Source organism: Pelophylax lessonae (assembly GCF_965119305.1).
Source record: "Pelophylax lessonae genome assembly, chromosome: 9".
In the NCBI taxonomy this organism is placed as follows: Eukaryota; Metazoa; Chordata; class Amphibia; order Anura; family Ranidae; genus Pelophylax; species Pelophylax lessonae.
The window spans coordinates 83457378-83477864 of NC_138776.1; the positions used below are offsets into that span (position 1 = coordinate 83457378).

At 41.7% G+C, this 20487-nt stretch overlaps 1 protein-coding gene across 1 annotated transcript in view; it reads right to left on the reverse strand.

The window, feature by feature from the left end:
• PDE6C (phosphodiesterase 6C) overlaps window positions 1-20487 on the reverse strand; it is a 130318-nt gene that overhangs the window by 41141 nt on the left and 68690 nt on the right. The window contains exons 8-16 of the mRNA XM_082269252.1: window positions 19391-19438; window positions 19126-19275; window positions 15120-15263; window positions 14972-15037; window positions 11113-11259; window positions 8113-8220; window positions 6107-6216; window positions 5938-6025; window positions 1200-1300 (exon numbers count right to left, since the gene is read on the reverse strand). Of these exons, the coding sequence (XP_082125378.1) occupies window positions 1200-1300; window positions 5938-6025; window positions 6107-6216; window positions 8113-8220; window positions 11113-11259; window positions 14972-15037; window positions 15120-15263; window positions 19126-19275; window positions 19391-19438 (962 nt within the window). The remainder of the gene's footprint in view (window positions 1-1199; window positions 1301-5937; window positions 6026-6106; window positions 6217-8112; window positions 8221-11112; window positions 11260-14971; window positions 15038-15119; window positions 15264-19125; window positions 19276-19390; window positions 19439-20487) is intronic.

The window sequence follows — 20487 nt, forward strand, 5'->3', positions numbered from 1 at the left end:
AAGAATGGTCAAACATTCCCATAGACACACTCCTAAACCTTGTGGACAGCCTTTCCAGAAGAGTTGAAGCTGTTATAGCTGAAAAGGGTGGGCCAACTCTGTGATGCCATTAAAGTTCATGTGCGAGTAAAGGCAGGCGTCCCAATACTTTTAGTAATACAGTGTTGTACAGGTCGTCGAGGGTGGGTCCTGGAAGGACACTATTGGCACTTTTCCACTGCAAGTACCTGCTCGGCTTTACTTGGCCCTGCTTGGCCCGGTTTGCTTTTCCACTGCTGGTGCCGCATGGTACTGTGTTGGAACGGTTCGGTACGGTATGGTTTGCTTTTCCACTAAAGTAGTACTAAAGTTAAGTGGGATAACAACGGGGTAGGTGGGATTCTCTGACCAATCAGTGGCTAGTAGTGACTGCATGCAAAGGATTGTGGGATATGGTACCGGGTATGGTACCTCTTGGAATCACAATCGAGGTGGTACTGTTTTTGAGAGCCGTACCGTTCGGTTCCATGCAGTGGAAAAGCGGCGCCGTACCGCACTGAACCGTTCCTACACCGTACCATGCGGTACCAGCAGTGGAAAAACACAAAAGCGAGCCGAACCGTTCGGTTCCATGCAGTGGAAAAGCGCCATATATTTCCTCTCTGTTTGGACTGTGGTCCCTTTAAGGGAACAAAAGGGGTTAACTCATTGATCAGAGGAAGTGAGAAGCGAGAGGGTGCATATCAGTGTCCTGACTGGGAACCTGTTGCCAGGGAAGTTACCCTCTCCAAAAGTGGGGACTGTTTGACTGCAAAGGCAGATCTGAATTCTTCAGGTCAGTGTTTTTTCTTTGTTGTGTTTTTTTGCTGCTATGAAGCCTGTTTAAATGAATAAACATTTCTTTGATTGCAACGCCTGTGTCCTGCAATCCAGCTGATTCCCCAAACATTGCAGTGTATAATGACAGGAGTTTGGTCACTTTACACTAGCAAATTCATGCTTGCTCTTCATCAACCCTAAAATCCAATTGCTGAATTTGACAACATGGCCCATAATATCATTCAAGGTCTGCAAAGCCTCCTTAGCAAAAATTATGAGTATTTTCACTGTACTATAGTAGTATAAAACCACTTATCTTCCAAAAAAAATGTGTCAGAAATAAAATCAGCCAACTTGTGACCGGTATCTGCAATTTTACATGTGTAGTGATATGCACTTACTTAAAATACAACGCCAGATCCGTTGCTATGATCGCCACTTCAAACAAATGGATAACATTTTCAAACTGCCTCTTGTTTAGATTCTGAAAGATGTTTAAACTCTGAAAGACAAAAAATAGCTGTTTAAGGTCCATGTCATCCATGCTGATTCTACCAGTGGTGACACCTAGGCAGTACAGCTGACACTTTTCCTAAAAGATTTTGGAACCCGTTTGGCCAAAATGGTGTCAAACTTTGATTGCGGAGAAAGGGACAGTGACAAAATTATCTCACTGTTTTAAGAAGTGAGGGAGTGACACCAATGAAGAAGGCAAATGACAAGTTGTTGCCAGTGACATAATTACTACTGTGACACGGGCCTTTGGCATACCTCCCAACTTTTTCAGATGGGAAGAGGGACACCTATTAGCAAATGTATGCAGGCATAGGACACACCCCCTGTCACACCCCCTTAACCACTTAAGCCCCGGAGGATTTGGCTGCTCAAAGACCCAGGGCCTATTTTGCGATTCGGCACTGCGTGACTTCAACGGACAATTGCACGGTCGTGCGACGCTGTACCCAAATGAAATTGATGTCCTTTTTTTCCCACAAACAGAGCTTTCTTTTGATGGTATTTGATCACCTGTGCGATATTTATTTTTTGCGCTATAAACAAAAAAAGAGCGTCAATTTTGAAAAGATAACAATATTTTTCACATTTTTTTTTATATGAAATTCCCCCCAAAAAAAATGTTAAAATCAAAATTTTTTAACATTTTAGGCCAATTTGTTTTCTGCTACATATTATTGGTAAAAAAAATCGCAATAAGCGTATTTTGATTGGTTTGCGCAAAAGTTATTGCGTTTACTAACTAAGGGAAAGATTTATGTCATTTTTATTGTTTTTTTTTTTTAACTAGTAATGGCGGCGATCTGCGATTTTTTTTTTTTTTTTTTTGCGGGACTGCGACATTGCGGAGGACAGCTCGGACCCCTGACTGACAATTTTGACACTTTTGGGGGTACCAGTGACATTACTACAGTAATCAGTGCTATACATATGCACTGTTACTGTAAAAAGGACACTGGCAGGGAAGGGGTTAACTTTATTAGTGATCAAGGGGTTAAGTGTATCCCTAGGGGCGTGATTCTAACTTTCAAGGGGCATGGCTTGTGATGTAACCACAGAGACATACGATCCTACATAGCAGGATCATATGATCTCTGCAGTTACACCGGGGAGAATGACAGGCGGCTTTGTTTACATTAGCCGCCTGCCTTTCTCCCTCTCCAGTGGGAGATCGCGAGTGGCTGACGGACATCGGAGCCGCTGGTCACACGCACGGGAATGGCCGTGAACGAGCGGGGGGCAGGAGCGCGCGTCCGACGGCGCGCGCTCGCCCCCCTACAGGCTCCTGGGCGAGCGACATAGTACTACGTTGGTTTGCCCAGGAGAGGCTGACTGCCGCAGTAAATATACTGTGGGCGGTCGGCAAGTGGTTAAAGGAGAATTATACAAAAATATGATTAGTTGAACCCACAAGTGCCTTTTTTACCATTACTATTCCTTTATATTGGCTTTTGAATTTTACAAACGCAGTCATTTAGAAATTGGATGAAAGGTTTAGCACTGGGAAACACTTTATGAAAGATAAAAAGTGCATTTTATAAACAACTATATAGATCAGACCAAAATGAGGGACGAATGGGGAGGACAGAAGGACTTTGTTCCAAATCAGGGACAGTCCCTTGAAATCAGGGACAGTTGGGAGCTATGCCTTTGGTACATCATACATAACACGCAGAGATGACTATGATGAGTTTATATATTTTAAAAGAACATAAAAAGAGAACTACCAATGCAAAGAATTACAGTCAGTAATCCAGTGCAACCAATCAGTAATGGGAAATGAGAAGGAATGTGCTTTAATTGGTATTTTTAGCATGCATCTATGATAAACAAAGACAACAGCTGCAATATCCAGTACAGAAATAATTAAAATTTTTTTATAAATGATATGATGTTGACAAAATTATTTAAATTCATGCTCAATAAAATGTTTTTGGCCAACGTAAGGGTTGTAAACTGTCTTGTTGTCTGTGCCCATTAGAACAGAAAGTAGGCAGAGTCTCTTTGAAAGAAACAGTGACAGTAATAAAATTGACAGTTGGAACTCTTCCTTGCTCTACTAAAAACTGTGCTTTCATTGCTGTAACAGAAACCTGAAAGATTTATTAACATTTTCCCACACTATCCTAACAAGAGCAGGGAGTGGTAACTGACAGTCACCAGCTTTCTGCTCATGGAGCCCTGAGAACCGAGCGATCGGTGGTGTTGGATTGCTCTGTTCTCAGATGCCGCATCCACCTAGGTAAGTATGATTGTTGAAAAAAAAAAACACCATACATCTATTTAGAATTGATTCTAAGGACATAACATTGTTACCCTAATGCATTTTCTGCATTAAGGTAAAAAATGTCCCAGTACCTCCCCCTAATACTTACCCCAGTCCTCATTCGATCCAGCATTTTATCTTCTTTAGTGGCTCTCTCGACAGATGTCGTCAGACAAATCCAGTGAGTCCAGAGCAAGGCCAAGCCACGCTGTGTGTGTCTATGGATGGGCACAGCCCGGCTTGGGAGGAAGCCCACACGTCTGCCCTCATGGCAAGTGGCTTGCTATGGGGGGCAGACACAGAAGGGGGGGGGTGCAGAGAGCTCCAGTGGGGGACTCCAGAAAAGAAGGTTTGGGTCTGCTCTGTACAATACCATTGCACAGAGCAGGTAAGAATGCAATGTTTATTATTTTAAGAAAAAAAACATGTGAGCTTTACAACCACTTTAAGGCAGTGACGGCTGGTCAATAGGGGGCGCAGGGGCGCCGCCCCCCAAGGCTAGTCACCGTTACATCAGCATAAAAAAAAGTGTACCTTACCTTTAATGGCAGCGGGGCGCCGGACACAGTGCTGGCTATGGGAGGGGTGGGGGTTTTGGCATCATGTGCGTCTTTTCTTGTAAGGTGATTGGCGGCCTTTTAGAGTGTACTCGGGGCGCAGAGTAATGCACCCCGAACACTCCCACTCACGATTGCCATCCTTTGATTGGTCCAGGCATCCAACATCGTAGGGGCGGTGCTTGGGCGTCACTCTCTCTGCTTCCTGCCGCCTGAGCCTTACCCCAGACCAGATGTCTTTGTCTCTCTCAGTCTCGTCATGATCATCTCTGCTGCTATACTGCTACACAGGACAGGACACTGAGGACAGGTCGGACAGACCGATTGGACTCAGGAGGACAGGACAGCACTACCAGGGCAGCCAGCCAGCCAGGACAGCAAGAAAGCGGGAGGGAGCCCTCAGCCCAGTCAATCCCCAGAGTTCACAAAAGATGGGTGGAACATGGCAACCCCCATCAGCTGTATGTCAAAGTTTAAAAGCTGCGCAGGAGCTGCTGCATGGCTCTGAAAACACACTCTCTGCTTCTGTACAGCTGTCATATTTTGGCATGTGGGGTGTCTGTGCTAATGTGCTAAGAGGTTGAAAGAGGTGCAGACAAATGGCAATGTAAGGAGGTGGTCTGGGAGGGTCAGAAAAGGGCATGGCCTGGGGGGGGGGGGTCAGAGATGGGCATGGCCTGGGGGGGGGCGTTGTGAGTTCCTGTACCTTTTTCCTGAGAAAAAAAAGCCCTAGTTTGCATTAATCCCTGAACTAATTGTTTAAGGTTTTTTTCATTATTAATTCTGACATTCAGATATACTGAACATTTTCTTTTTGTGATCACATAACTGTAAAATGTGTATTACTGTAGTATGTGTACAGTGACAGCATCAAAATCTTAATTTATGGCCAGGCCCCTAACCCCCTATTATTGGGATATATACAGAGAGACACCTTAATATGGAATGTACTGAGAGTGGGAGACCCCCCTATTATGGATATACTGGGAGACCCTCTATTAAATTACATGGGTTCTCTCAGTATATCCCAGAATAGGGGTCTCTCAGTATATATCCCATATGTGGGGGGATCACTCTCAGTTAGTGTATCCCATAATAGGGTGTCTCTCACAGTATATCCCATAATAGAGCCCCTGCTCCCTATTATGGGATATACTAGTACTAAGAGACCCCTTAATATGTGATATAAAATAGGTGGAGTCTGTAAGGGGTGGGGCTTCTGAAAAGTGGGATGGGTCAAAATGGAAGGGCACGGTCTGGCGCCCCACCATCTTAAAACTTCACCAGCCGCCACTGCTTTAAAGCGGTAGTAAACCACAGCATATAAAACAAAAATCCCCTGCAAAGCAATGCATCATATACTAGCACATTATGAAATGCTTACCTTAGAACAAAGCCCTCCAGTGGTGCGCTGTCACCGCTGACAGGGCTTCCATCTTCCCACGGTCCTCGGCTGTATGAGTGGTCTGGGTCATGATGACGTCAGCTGCAGCACGAAGCTCTGAAGGTCCAGCACGGTATGCACGGTATGCCAGACCTTCAGAGTGCATGCACTGGTGACATCACTGGCTGCATCAGTGTTAATATCTCTTAAACACTGCAAGTTTAGGAGATATTAACTGTACCCACAGGTATAGCCTTATAATAGGCTTTATTGGTTCTAACATCTATTTTTTATTTTTTTTAAAGTTAATAATACAAAAATGAGTATTTGAGCTGTGCTTGCACATCTGCATAATGTAAATCTCTATAATATATTCTTGACTGTGGACAACTCATAGGACAACAGCAGTAAACACCCACCTCGTCTTCTAAGAGCGACTTGCTGAACTCTAAGTGGTGCCTCTCTAGGATTGAAGACCCATGTAGCCTGGCTAGAGGAGCCTGGGATCTGGAGACAAAGGTATATGTTATATGCAGTATGCATGATGTAAGTTATGGCCTACAAAAATATGAGAACCTGATCACTTACTTCAGTTGGTACAAATTGTTGGTCCCTCGGTGGTCAATATCATGACAGAAAGCAGCAGCCACCATGGCAAAGGCTTCCAAATCAGAATAGTATTTCTTGAGTTTACCTGTCTTTGGAAAATGAATGAACATTTCATTAGGCATGTTAGAGAAACAGGTTCAGGCATATGGTCAGCTAAGTTTGCATGCATGATTTGATTACAGTTAGGCTTCAGCTGATCCTTACACACTTGGCTTGGTAACCCATTCAGGTTTATACTATGGGAAGGGGAGCATTCTGTAAGATACGTATAGTGCCAGCTTAGCAAGGAGGGAGCAACAGTGTCCATTCCCACAGCAATGAATCCCCCAAGAGTGTTCAATGGGGTGCCTGGAAGTGCCCCTATGAGATAATTGACAAACTCCGCTCTAAACTGCCGGTTTATGTAACTGTCTACTCATATCTATGCCATCGAACTACCTTTCTAGCATTTCTACGTGGGCAAGGAAGTGGTCTACCCAAGTACCATATCACTTGGGTATTTCAAAAAGCCCAACTCCAGTCACATTTTTATTTTTAGCTTTGAACAGCTTGCAAAAGTAATTGAACCTTTATTTCACCTAATTTGCTTTTGGGACAGCAAGAGATGAGAAATCTCTCTACTAGAAACACTGACTGTTCTGTTGACAACCACTCCCCTCATTTCTTGTCCTGCCAAGACCAGAAATTAGATGAAATCTCCCTAATTGGATTACAGACTACAAAAATAAACTTGACAGAAGTATAAATTCTTTCCTATCAAAAAAAAATAAAATTGTAGCCATTTTTCTGGGCTTTAATTAGCAGGGTAGCATCCTCAGACGCCCGGAAGAAGTCAACCTATGACGAAACTAGTTCCAGACGTGACATAGCCACGCCCCCACTGTCGGTCTGAGCTTCCTATCTACACCTGCGGGACGCCGCAGCTTCGTTTTTGTGTTATGCCGGTTTTCTTCTACTTTTGTAAGTGTAATTTTTAATAAATTAGCATTTTATTCATAAACGGTATTACGCTATGTGCTCCTTCCATTCTTTTTCCTCCATTACCCACACATGGGCTATGTCTACATGAGGCTTTCCTTAGGGTTCATGTTTGGATTTGGTGCCATTTATATGAGAGATCTGTGCCTGTGGAATCTATGTGATCCTTCTCCCATGATATCAGCTATTTGGTGGTTTACCTATATGCTCTGAAGACCTTAAGGGTCTGGTAAGCAGTTTACCATACATTTTCCTCACGGGTGATTCATATGGATTTTTCACTTGGATTCTCATTGGGACTATATATAATTTTTACATCACTTTTATTGAGCACAATTTTCACTCTTTTATATCCACGGATATATTCACAACAGAGAACTTTTTGTTCATGTTTTTTTTCTGAGCTTGTTTATTATTATTCATAATTATAGTGTTTTTATTATCAGTCAGATCATTTTTAATTTTTCACTATTATATTGATCATTATATGCACCTTTTATGTATTAGCGCTACACAATTTTTGTTATATAACAGGGTAGCATCGTTTAGTACTATTGTGCCTAAATAAAAACCAGAGCACCAGGAAAAGTACCCCGTGTTTCGTGTATGCCATTGGAATTCAGATTTAACTAATGTCTTTCAAAAAGTCCAGTACCTTGTCCATTTACAGAAAAATGCCAGAGTGGGTCAATAGTGAAAATGGCACATATAGTTGTTGGTACTGTAGAGGATGAACTTATGAACAGTAAAGATACTCTATGATGTTATGACAGTGGGGCATTTAAGTGTACACATCCAACCTGGCCTGTGATGAGCCTTTTCCTGTATTCACTAGTAATCAAGCGTTTTGAGCTAACCCTTGGTTCTTTTTTATGACCAACTATACATTTATGGGATGTCTCGTCGGCATTGTTAATCACTTGCATAACGATGGAGAAGATATATTTCCATTTGGGGCAAAAAAGGTTTTATTATAGCAAATCTACTGTAATTAAAACATTACATACCATTAGCAGTGTGAACATGGTTTGTCCAACATTGAACCCATGTCGCCAGTTGTGGTAAGTGATGTCCCGATACCCTTTCCTCACAGTGTACATCCATCTTGTCAAAACCTAATAACAGAAATGTACACCAAAGATGAGCTTTTTATGTGACTTTCAAGGTTTCGCTTGCATTCATGATCATGTTTAGCTTAGTTGTGGCTTGATAAAGAAACATTAGGAACATTGTCTATCTCCATCCAGAAAACAGCACAGTAGCTCAGCAGTTAGCATGGCAGTGTTGTAAAGCTGGTATCCCATGTTCCCACCAAGAGAAATGCTTGCATGGACTATGGACTCTTGTGTCTTCAAGTGCCCTATTCTTTTCCACAGTCCAAAAACATACTGCAAGATTAACTGGTTTCTCAGACACCTAACCATTAAATGTTTATTATTGGTGCAACACTGTGAGTAAAGGACTGATGTGAATGCACCCATGTACTCTGAAGAATTGTGGGATAGGTTGATGCTATTTAGAAGGGCAATAAATAAAACAGAACTTGCACAAAAGCAATTATTTATTTTCTGCCCATCAAATTAGACTGTCATAAGGCCAGCTATGTTTTAAAGTAATTGCAAGTTGTCTCTAATAAACGTTTCACTAATGCAATTTCCTTAACTCTTCTCACTTCTTCTTCCTTACTGGTTTGTGGTTACTGAGACAGATAGTATGGCTGTCAGTGGAAATGGACAAAGAGGAGGCTTGCAACTTTTTACTGAAAGAAATGTGTCTGTAAGCATTACAAATTTATGTGGAATTTTGCCTTTAAAAACTAAAACCATAGTAGCGATGAAAATAATCATTTGGGTAAGATTGCAGAGTTTTGTGTTTCCAAGGGACCTTCCACTTGTTGGGAGATTATGTTCAGCAATTGGTCTTCTTCTCTGAGCTCACTGCTGTATCATTCATCTACCTTGAAAGCGATATGGCTCTGCTTTTATTTAATTAAAACATGGAATTAAGAACCTGGGAACTCTGAGAAAATACACATTACTTTAACAGTAATGTTCATGATGGGATAACCAAGTTGATGGACATCCGTTTGTGTGCGGGGCTTAACACACCCATTCAGAGGCACTGGAATAGCGCTCGCGAATACCTGTATGAGCAGGCTGAGACCGCAGTCATGAGAAATCTGCATTAAGGGGGTACTCCAAACTCAGAAGCAAGCACAACTCTTGGTGCAATTAAAGCCCCATACACACGATCAGATTATCGAACGATCTGTCGTCCTTTTTTGTGGCATGCTAGTCTGATGTGGAAAGTGAAGAGGTTATTTTCATACGAATTTTCCCGTACGACAGAATTCTACTTCAGAAGTGATGTCATGTGTTGGATTGTTTTGTATGTGTTCTTTCTCTCTGAGCATGCCTAGTCTTGCTCTTAAGATTTTTTTCTGTCGAAATCTGTACTAATGAGATGAAAATCGGACGTTGTATTACGGACAACAAAAATTTTATAGCCTGCACATCAGAATTTTGTCAGTCGAAAAGTCGGAGTTGGCTGTCGAAAGCACCATACTAATAAACCGAAAATCAGCAGATCGGTTGTCAGAGGAATTTTCCCTACAGATTTTCTTATCATGTGTACGGGCCTTAACTCTCTGTGCATAGTTCACTTCTCAGCGATTTCATACTTGCTTAACTGTACCAGACTTTTTCCACAAGGTACAGCACTTTCAAGGGGATACCACGGAGCCCTTATCCCACTCCTTCAGCTCATCATTCATGTTACCTCACTCCCAGTGACGCACTTGAGATGTCTAACTGTATTAAGCACAAACTCTCTACTTGTTTCTGAGCTTGTGTACCTCCAACGATCCTCACTCTTCCTCTTCCCCGCAACATACAGGCCACATGCATGTGGGCTCTGAGCTACGAAATTGACCCCATGTGACGGGGTTAAGCCCAGAAACTCCCTCACCCCCAGATTACAATTTACAACACCATCCTTGCCAAGTCACATTGTTCTCCTGTCAGCTGGCAGATGTAGCACCCAACACTCCTTTGGAAATAGTAATATGACTTTTCACTTCTCAGCTTCACCTAGTTAACCCTTGGTAGCATTCTCTCCAGAACTCCTCTTCATCCCTCCTGTCCTTTTTTTACACCTTGCATGCACCCCTTTCTTCAAAGAACTTTAGACCAGGCACTTTTGGAACTTTCAGAACATTTACTTGAAGTTTCTTACAGATTTCTCCATACACAACTCTAGTTCATCCTGGCTTAACCTGTCCAGCTCATACTTCTATATAAAGTAGTTATTTCATCAAAGTTAATAACGGACTTCCCGCACCCCGACCTCAAGAGGGGAACAAATTAAGAAGAGGTAGTTGTTCTCTTGCAGAGCTACTATGGGCGGAAGAACTTCAGTATCTGACGTGCCCTGTACGCTGTAGTTCCACTCAGCGCTGTGGCGCTACAGCTCTGCAGTGGTGGTGTGGCATCTTGTAAGCATTATAGCTCTTCTTATATGAGTGACTTTTACAATTTTTTTTTTTTTTTTTTTGGTGAGATAGTTACTTTAAAGTGCTTTTGATATTTAGTCCCGGTTCACACTACCGACTTGTCAGGCGACCTGTCAGCCTGACAAGTCGCGGTCCATTCTGTGCTATGGGAACCGATCTAATAGGAGCGACTCAAGTCGCTCCGACTTAGAAAATAGTTCCTGTACTACTTTGGGGCGACATCGGAGCCACTTGCATTGACTTCCATTATGTGAAGTCCGTGCAAGTCGCGCCGAAGTCGCGGTGCACGCAACTTCACAGGTCGCCCCCGTAGTCAGATCGCCATAGTGTGAACCGACACCTATTCTTATTGCTTACTATAGCTGTTGAAATTCTGTTTCTATAGTTGTTATTTTACTCATGAAGATACATTTAATCTGTTCCAAAGTTAAAATTAAATCCAGGCAAATATCCATTACTAGCTCTGTAAAACCCACATTGATATGGGAGTACTTACATCCACAGGCACCTTAAACTTCTCAATGACTTTTAGCTCAACAAACATTCTAATACCACTCTTAATGAGCTCGTGTTCCGTCACAGGGAAGTCGCTGAAGCGGAATTCATAGAGTTCTAGTGCTGCTGGGTCTGGCAATTCTTCTTTCTGTGCAAAGGAAGATAGAGAGATGTCACATTCTTTGTTAAAAACATTGTTCAAAAATTGTGTATACAGATATATATATACAAACATTTTATTCTGCACCCAACTATCATTTCTTTGATTTGCTTTAAAAAAATAAAATCTCTCTTACTTGCAACCGTGGCAATGGAAATCATAATGTAGACAGGGTTTACCCTATCAGTGCTCTTGCTATCTCTGTCAGAATCTTTGCATAGAGCTTAAAGGATATCTAAACCCAAAACCAAAAGATGTGATATATAGCAGCTTAAAGTCTTTAGATGCAGTGGCTGCATTAGTTTATTATGGGAAAAACACACTATCCTTGTAACTTCCTGTGCTCTAAAATGACATCAATTATTGTTATCAGTTTCCCCAGCTACCTTCAGTAATCTACAAAAGAGATTAGAAGAGAGGTTTTTGATCAAAATCAGTAAAGTATTTTTAGGGTGACAGCACTGCTCCTCCAAAGATATGATGCAGTAAGTTACTCTAAGACAGGAGGTAAAGTGCGATGTTGGCAGGTTAATTACGTGAAAATAAAGGGAAAAAGCCTGAATGCCGCCATTACATTAAAAAGTGGTAAACTGTAAAATATCTCATTTTTATTTTTAGGTTTAGGATGTGGTTTAAATGACAGGAAGCCTTTGAAATGAACTTTAATGTGGCATCCTTGGAGTTCTCCTTAGGTTTACTGAAATTAGAGTTTTATCTTTTGTCAGATACAAAGAGCTCTGCATGTCTAAAGGGTTGTTGGAAAAGGTGTAATGTAAAATACTTGGACCAATCAAATAGTCACAGGAATTGTTCCTTGGGGAGAAGGGAACACTCCTGGTGTGAAAAATGGTCGCTATAGTTCTAAAACACCACCAGTAAATGCAATAGTGTGTCTATATCACTGCTATGTTTTTATGAAATGCAAGCTATATTAAGAATATGAAGTTTTAAACTAAATTTCATCTTGTCTTGAACAGCATTAAAAAATAATGGTGAAAGTAAGAGGTACCCCAGCTCATCAAGTTCCGGCAACACTCAAATATTTGAGTCCACTCCTGATGAAGTCATTCAGAAGAAAAGCATAGGGCGGGGCTTGGAGCATCATCGCGTCGCTTCCAGTTTCCGGTTCTTCGGTCCGTGGAACGCAAGACATCCCAGGCCCATTGTACACTACATGCTTTTTATATCCTCGTTCATGTAAGTGAGTTTTTGGCTTTTATAAGAATAAATTATACAAACGGAATTACACTATGAGATGTTTTTTGTTAACCCATCCCCATTTGAGTGTGTCCAATGACTACATACAGTAAGGAGGAGATACCAGATGCCATCCAAAGGGATTTGAAGTATCTAAGTTTGGTGCTTTTGGCCCCCGTGGGGATTCAGCCATCTGGTGAGTGCAGACCTGGAGGGGTTTTCCAGCCAGCTATATCTGCACAAATATTTAAGCACAAGTCACTTTGGATTGGAAGAGCCTCTATGGATTGATGATATTCCTTCATTTTTATATATTTATGGACTCATAATTTTGTTGTTGCAAATGCACTTTATTGAAATGTTATGAGACAAGTTTCATTTATGCATATTCAGTATCTCACAAAAGTGAGTACACCCCTCACATTTTTGTAAATATTTTATTATATCTTTTCATGTAACAACACTGAAGAAATTACACTTTGCTACAATGTAAAGTAGTGAGTGCACAGCTCGTATAACAGTGTACATTTGCTGCCCCCTCAAAATAACTCAACACATTAATGTCTAAAACGCTGGCAATAAAAGTGAATACACCCCTAAGTGAAAATGTCCAAATTGGGCCCAAAGTGTCAATATTTTGTGTGGCCACCAATATTTTCCAGCATTGCCTTAACCCTCATGGGCATGGAATTCACCAGAGCTTCACAGATTGCCACTGGAGCCTTCTTCCACTCCTCCATGACGACATCACGGAGCAGGTGGATGTTAGAGACCTTGCGCTCCTCCACCTTCCGTTTTAGAATGCCCCACAGATTCTCAATAGGGTTTAGGTCTGGAGACATGCTTGGCCAGTCCATCACCTTTACCCTCAGCTTCTTTAGCTGGTTTATCTGGTTGCTGACACACAAGCTTGACACCATCTAAACCAAATAAGTTTATCTTGGTCTCATCAGACCACAGGACATAGTTCCAGTAATCCATGTCCTTAGTCTGCTTGCCTTCAGCAAACTGTTTGCTGACTTTCTTGTGCATCATCTTTAGGAGAGGCTTCCTTCTGGGATGACAGCCATGCAGACCAATTTGATGCAGTTTGCGGCGTATGGTCTGAGCACTGACAGGCTGACCCCCCACCCCTTCAACCTCTGCAGCAATGCTGACAGCACTCACACGTCTATCTCCCAAAGACATCCTCTGTATATGAAGCCGAGCACGTGCACTTAACTTCTTTGGTTGACTTTTGGGTGAGGCCTGTTCTGAGTGAACCTGTCCAGTTAAACCGCTATATGGTCTTGGCCACCATGATGCAGCTCAGTTTCAGGGTCTTGGCAATCATCTTATAGACTAGGCCAGGGGTGTCAAACTCAATTTAATCGCGGGCCGCATCAGCATTATGATTGCCCTCAAAAGGGCTGGTTGTATCTGTAAGACTAGATGTCCAGAGCATCCCCTACCCTTACATAAGATGTTAAGAGCCTCACCATCATCAGAAGTTGAGTCCCTCACCCTCACATCACAGTGAACTTCCCCCCCCCCCCTTATCTTGTGCAGCTGCTGGGAAGAAGCTGTAGGCAATGCTGGAAAGCAAAAAGTACAGGGCCTGGAGCTCTCCAGGGCCACATGAGTGTTTGACACATGTGGACTAGGCCATCTTTATGTAGAGGAACAATTATTTTTTCAGATCCCCAGAGAGTTATTTGCCATGAGGTGCCATGTTGAACTACCAGTGACCAGTATGAGAAAGTTAGAGTAATAACACCAAATTTACACACACCTGCTCCCCATTCACACCTGAGACCTTGTAACACTAACGAGTCACATGACATCGGGGAGGGAAAATGGCTAATTGGGCTCAATTTGGACATTTTCACTTAGAGGTGTACTCGCTTTTGTTGCCAGTGGTTTAGACATTAATGGCTGGGTGTTGAGTTATTTTTAAGGGGACAGCAAATTTACACTGTTATACAAGCTGTACACTCACTACTTTACATTGTAGCAAAGTGTAATTTCTTCAGTGTTGTCACATGAAAATATATAATAAAATATTTACAAAAATGTGAGGGGTGTACTCACTTTTGTGAGATACTGTATGTGGTGGGTGGTATTACCAGTTTTCAATAATACATATATCTTTCACTTAGCACTTTTTAAAAGGGATAGTACCTACAACATATTTATTTGGTTCAAGAGTCACATCATGCTCTAAACAGGTGGCCCAATCAGTTGGAGCATACACTATTGTGTTCCACTCAATTTAAAGAGACAGTGCACGGGAATTTATACTGTTTTTATACACCATACACCAGCACTTGGCAGCGTCATACATACCTCTCTATTTTTATTCACTTTTGTATACTCAACCTCGTTGGGGGAACTGGGCTAAGGCAGCAGCCAAACTATAGATTTAGCGTGCGCCAGAATTTAATACATTTTTTTCCTGAAATAATTATATCTATGTTTTCTTCAAATTTAAGGACTTATATTTTCTTTAAAGTAATATACATACCAATAATTTAGCAAGATCCGGTTCTTCACATTCATCTACATTTTTGTTTAACTTTTCCTTGGTTTTCTAAATAAACGACAAAGAAAAGAGCTTTTGGTTATCTGTAGCATGGCCGCCATGTACCTGTATAAAATTTTTCAAAATTTACCAAGATAGACTGCAGCTCCTTTGGTGTGCATTTCATTTGGTACATCAGCATCTCTTGGGCAATGTCCTTTCGGTTCTGAAGTTTGTTCATTTTCTCATAAGTGTCAGTATTCAGAACAGACCAGCCAAGGAATTGTGTCAGGGACTAGAACAGAGAGAAAGGTGCTGTCATGTAAGGTCAGGTCAGAGGACCAAGTATAAATACACAACCACTTTTGGAAGAAAGTAGGCAGGCCCAGAGGATAATTAAAAAAAAAACACCCTGGTTTTTGTTATATACCAGTCCAACCTATTTTTCACTACTATGGTCTAATAAGGCACATTATTTCTGCAGCAGCCCAAATTCCTGATGTAGATAAAGTGTGGGTCATAAAGCAGTTAAACATTTTCTCCATTGAGCTGGAAAATTACTTTATTCCTAACAACATAGTTTTTGACATTGGGATTGGGCTTTGACAACCATTTCCGTAATGCCGATGATGTCTTTCTTCAGTGATAGGAAGTTTCAGCTAAAAGACAATTGGGACATACAATAACAGAGTTAAAGTGTATATAAAGCCAAAACGTATTTTATTTTAAGTTTTAGATGTGTGGAAGTGATAAAATCTCTGTCCGGATTTTATTCCTATCCCTAGTGGTGAGATTAACCACCTCTGTTTATCGTGGTGACCATTGTCACTCTTACAGAAAGTAATAGGAAATCCAAAATGTTTTGGGTTTTTACAGAAATAGGCACTGAGGGAAAACTTTCCAGTGAGGAAACCAAAATCCAGCAGACGATATCCCCTCTCTTGAAATCTATCTATTTATCTTTAGCTCTGTCTGTCTAAGGCCGGCCATAGACAGTTCGAGTCTTGACCAGTTCAGCAGGAACCAGCTGAGATTCAAATCATGTATGGGCAGGCTGAATGTAACAAGTTTATCAATTGATCAATTTGGGTACCATCAGCCTGCTGGATTTTGCATGCGATTATCGCTAGTGGCTGGTATAGCTGCTGGCACTAATCACTGCCTCCATCCTGACAGTCTGAGTCACAGGTGGAGTGATATCAAATGCACTCCGCCTGTGAGGAGAGCGGAGTGCATTTGATATCACTCCACCTGTGACTCAGACTGTCAGGACTAACCGAGAGAGGAATCATCAGCTCTGCAGCATGCTTCCTCCAACGTGGCGCCACTCCTCACACTGTGTTCCCAGCCAGCAGTACCCACAGCAGTTCTAGCCAGCAGTACCCACAGCAGTTCTAGCCAGCAGTACCCACAGCAGTACCAGCCAGCAGTACCCACAGCAGTACCAGCCAGCAATACCCACAGCAGTACCCACCAGCATTTCCCACCAGCAGTACCAGCCAGCATTTCCTAGCAGCAGTACCATCCAGCAGTACCCACAGCAGTACCAGCCAGCATTTCTGACCAGCAGTACCAGCCAGCTGTACCCGCCAGCAGTATCAGCCAGCTGTACCCACCAGCAGTATCAGCCAGCAGTACCCACAGCAGTACCAGCCAGCAGTACCAGCCAGCTGTACCCACCAGCAGTACCAGCCAGCATTTCCCACCAGCAGTACCAGCCAGCAGTGCCAGCCAGCAGTAACCACCAACAGTACCAGCCAGCTGTACCCACCAGCAGTACCAGCCAGCAGTAACCACCACAAGCCAACAACCAGTTGCAAGTAGCAACATCATCAATACCAGCTAATATCACACACCACACCAAAAAGAAGCAGTTACAGCCATCACATTAGGGGTGAGTTAATTAAATGTTTGACCAAATATAGCAGGCTAATTTTTAAGTTGATAATTTTGTACAGCCCTCGACTGTTATAAATATCCAAATGGCCCTTGGCAGAAAAAAAGTTTCCCACCCCTGGTCTATGTGGACAGCTTTACCCCGGATGCCTGCATTTTTAGAGGTGCCTGTTTTAATCATCAAACAGGTGAGTTGCTAAATGTTCTACTTTCATTAAATGTAATCATATTGCTACACTTAGAGGTGCCTTTCTTCTCTTTTATACTCTGAAGCTCCTGCTGTATTTTGCTTCTAATCCCCTTGTGGAGGCTGCCATTTTTGGATGGACCTTTTATGGTTACACAAACTTCAAATTGCTATAATCTTTTTATATGGACTATAAACTAAAGGACTTATGATTAAATGGTTGTGGAACGAATCATCTGAGTTTCCATGATTTCTTATGGGGAAATTCGCTTTGATTTAAGAGTGCTTTGGATTACAGCATGTTTCCAGAACTAATTATGCTCGCAATCCAAGGTTTTACTGTATGCATTATACAGTGGGTACGGAAAGTATTCAGACCCCCTTAAATTTTTCACTCTTTGTTATATTGCAGCCATTTGCTAAAATAATTTAGGTTAATTCTTCTTCCTCATGAATGTACACACAGCACCCCATACTGACAGAAAAACACAGAATTGTTGACATTGTTGCAGATTTATTAAAAAAGAAAAACTGAAATATCACATGGTCCTAAGTATTCAGACCCTTTGCTGTGACACTCATATATTTAACTCAGGTGCTTTCCATTTCTTCTGATCATCCTTGAGATGGTTCTACACCTTCATTTGAGTCCAGCTGTGTTTGATTATACTGATTGGACTTGATTAGGAAAGCCACACACCTGTCTATATAAGACCTTCCAGATCACAATGCATGTCAGAGCAAATGAGAATCATGAGGTCAAAGGAACTGCCTGAAGAGCTCAGAGACAGAATTGTGGCAAGGCACAGATCTGGCCAAGGTTACAAAAAGATTTCTGCTGCACTTAAGGTTCCTAAGAGCACAGTGGCCTCCATAATCCTCAAATGGAAGACGTTTGGGACGACCAGAACCCTTCCTAGAGCTGGCCGTCCAGCCAAACTGAGCTATCGGGGGAGAAGAGCCTTGGTGAGAGAGGTAAAGAAGAACCCAAAGATCACTGTGGCTGAGCTCCAGAGATGCAGTCAGGAGATGGGAGAAAGTTGTAGAAAGTCAACCATCACTGCAGCCCTCCACCAGTCGGGGCTTTATGGCAGAGTGGCCCGACGGAAGCCTCTCCTCAGTGTAAGACACATGAAAGCCCGCATGGAGTTTGCTAAAAAACACCTGAAGGACTCCAAGATGGTGAGAAATAAGATTCTCTGGTCTGATGAGACCAAAATAGAACTTTTTGGCCTTAATTCTAAGCGGTATGTGTGGAGAAAACCAGGCACTGCTCATCACCTGTCCAATACAGTCCCAACAGTGAAGCATGGTGGTGGCACCATCATGCTGTGGGGGTGTTTTTAAGCTGCAGGGACAGGACGACTGGTTGCAATCGAGGGAAAGATGAATGCGGCCAAGTACAGGGATATCCTGGACAAAAACCTTCTCCAGAGTGCTCTGGACCTCAGACTGGGCCGAAGGTTTACCTTCCAACAAGACAATGACCCTAAGCACACAACTAAAATATGAAGGAGTGGCTTCACAACAACTCCGTGACTGTTCTTGAATGGCCCAGCCAGAGCCCTGACTTAAACCCAATTGAGCATCTCTGGAGAGACCTAAAAATGGCTGTCCACCAACGTTTACCATCCAACCTGACAGAACTGGAGAGGATCTGCAAGGAGGAATGGCAGAGGATCCCCAAATCCAGGTGTGAAAGACTTGTTGCATCTTTCCCAAAAAGACTCCTGGCTGTATTAGATCAAAAGGGGGCTTCTACTAAATACTAAGCAAAGGGTCTGAATACTTAGGACCATGTGATATTTCAGTTTTTCTTTTTTAATAAATCTGCAACAATGTCAACAATTCTGTGTTTTTCTGTCAGTATGGGGTGCTATGTGTACATTCATGAGGAAGAAGAATGAACTTAAATGATTTTAGCAAATGGCTGCCATATAACAAAGAGTGAAAAATTTAAGGGGGTCTGAATACTTTCCGTACCCACTGTATATATATATATATATATATATATATATATATATATATATATATATATATACTGTATATTCAAATATATGAAACACCTTCTTACTTCTGTGATTTGCTCATCATATTCATCAAACGGCCTCCCATCTTTCCTGTTGTAAAAGGTTGCCACTCCCACAATTTCTTCCTTCTTATTGACAATAGGTAGCGAGAGGACATTTTTGATACACCATCCCGTCTCATCTACTGCTTCTTTCTGCAGTCACAAAAGGAGTCGCAGGTTAAATTTTGGCATGAAAAGATTTATACTGCTAATCACTTAGCTAAAGACAGTGTTTTAAAATCTTGATTAACAGGAATGCAATTGTCACCTGAAACTTGAAGAAATCATCTGCTGCGGCATTCATCATGTTGCAAATCTGAGGTGAACATGAAGAAAAATATATCAAATACGGTACACGGATTATATTAACCTATGATCCATTCGATTCATACCTAGATGGTTAAAGACAACCTGTACAAACAAAATACATCTTACTGACAAACTCTACTTTTGGAAATTAAAATTATTTGATTTTTATGCTAATGCAGAGAGTCATGGACAGGGGGGAATCATACCCTACTGTTCACTAAGCTATTTGTTTTATTGTAAAAAAAAAAAATAGAACTTTGCATTATGTCCCAGCACAAGAGAGCATCCTAATCCATTGAAATAACCTTAGTCAACCAAAGAGCAATTCCAGTCAGGAAGTAAAATGCTATCCAATAAACAGAGCAAATGTGCAAAAGTTGCATTGTTAAAGTGGTACTTCACTTTCCCAATCAACACTGATTATTTTTAATCCTCATGCTACTAGCATTAGTAAATAGATAGGAAAGTATATCATATTTACTTTTTTTAAAGTTTCTTTTATATTTCTTCAGTTACTTCCTGGTTTCATGCCTAGGCAAATGATGTCATACATCCCAGGAGTCTTCAGGAGGGGTTTTCACATTTCAGCACTCTCCTGCATGCATACTTGAGCTAAGGGCAGGAAGTAAATGCTACATGAATCATTTGCCTTTACTCAAGATGGCCATGGGCAGAAATGCTAGAGGTGTTTTTCAAAGTAATTTCTCACCAAAAATAAAGCATTGAGACATGGATGGATGGATGGATGGATGGATGGATGGGGGAGTTTGCTTTGAATATTAAAAATTTAAAAATGAATTCAATAGTGTTTTTGGTTTGTGCTGCACATGCAGTGAAGATCCGCTTTCACTTAATTTAGCTTAATCTGAGTTCTATGTAATTTTCTGCAAAAGAAGCACACTGGTCTCTATACACAAATAATAGAAGGGCAGTGGGAATCCACTCCTATACCTGTGCTGATTACCTTCCTTATTCTCTGCTTCCTGGATCAGCAATCGTATTTAAACATTTAAAGCACATATGAATCAAAGTGGTGCCCATTAGAAACCCCCTAAT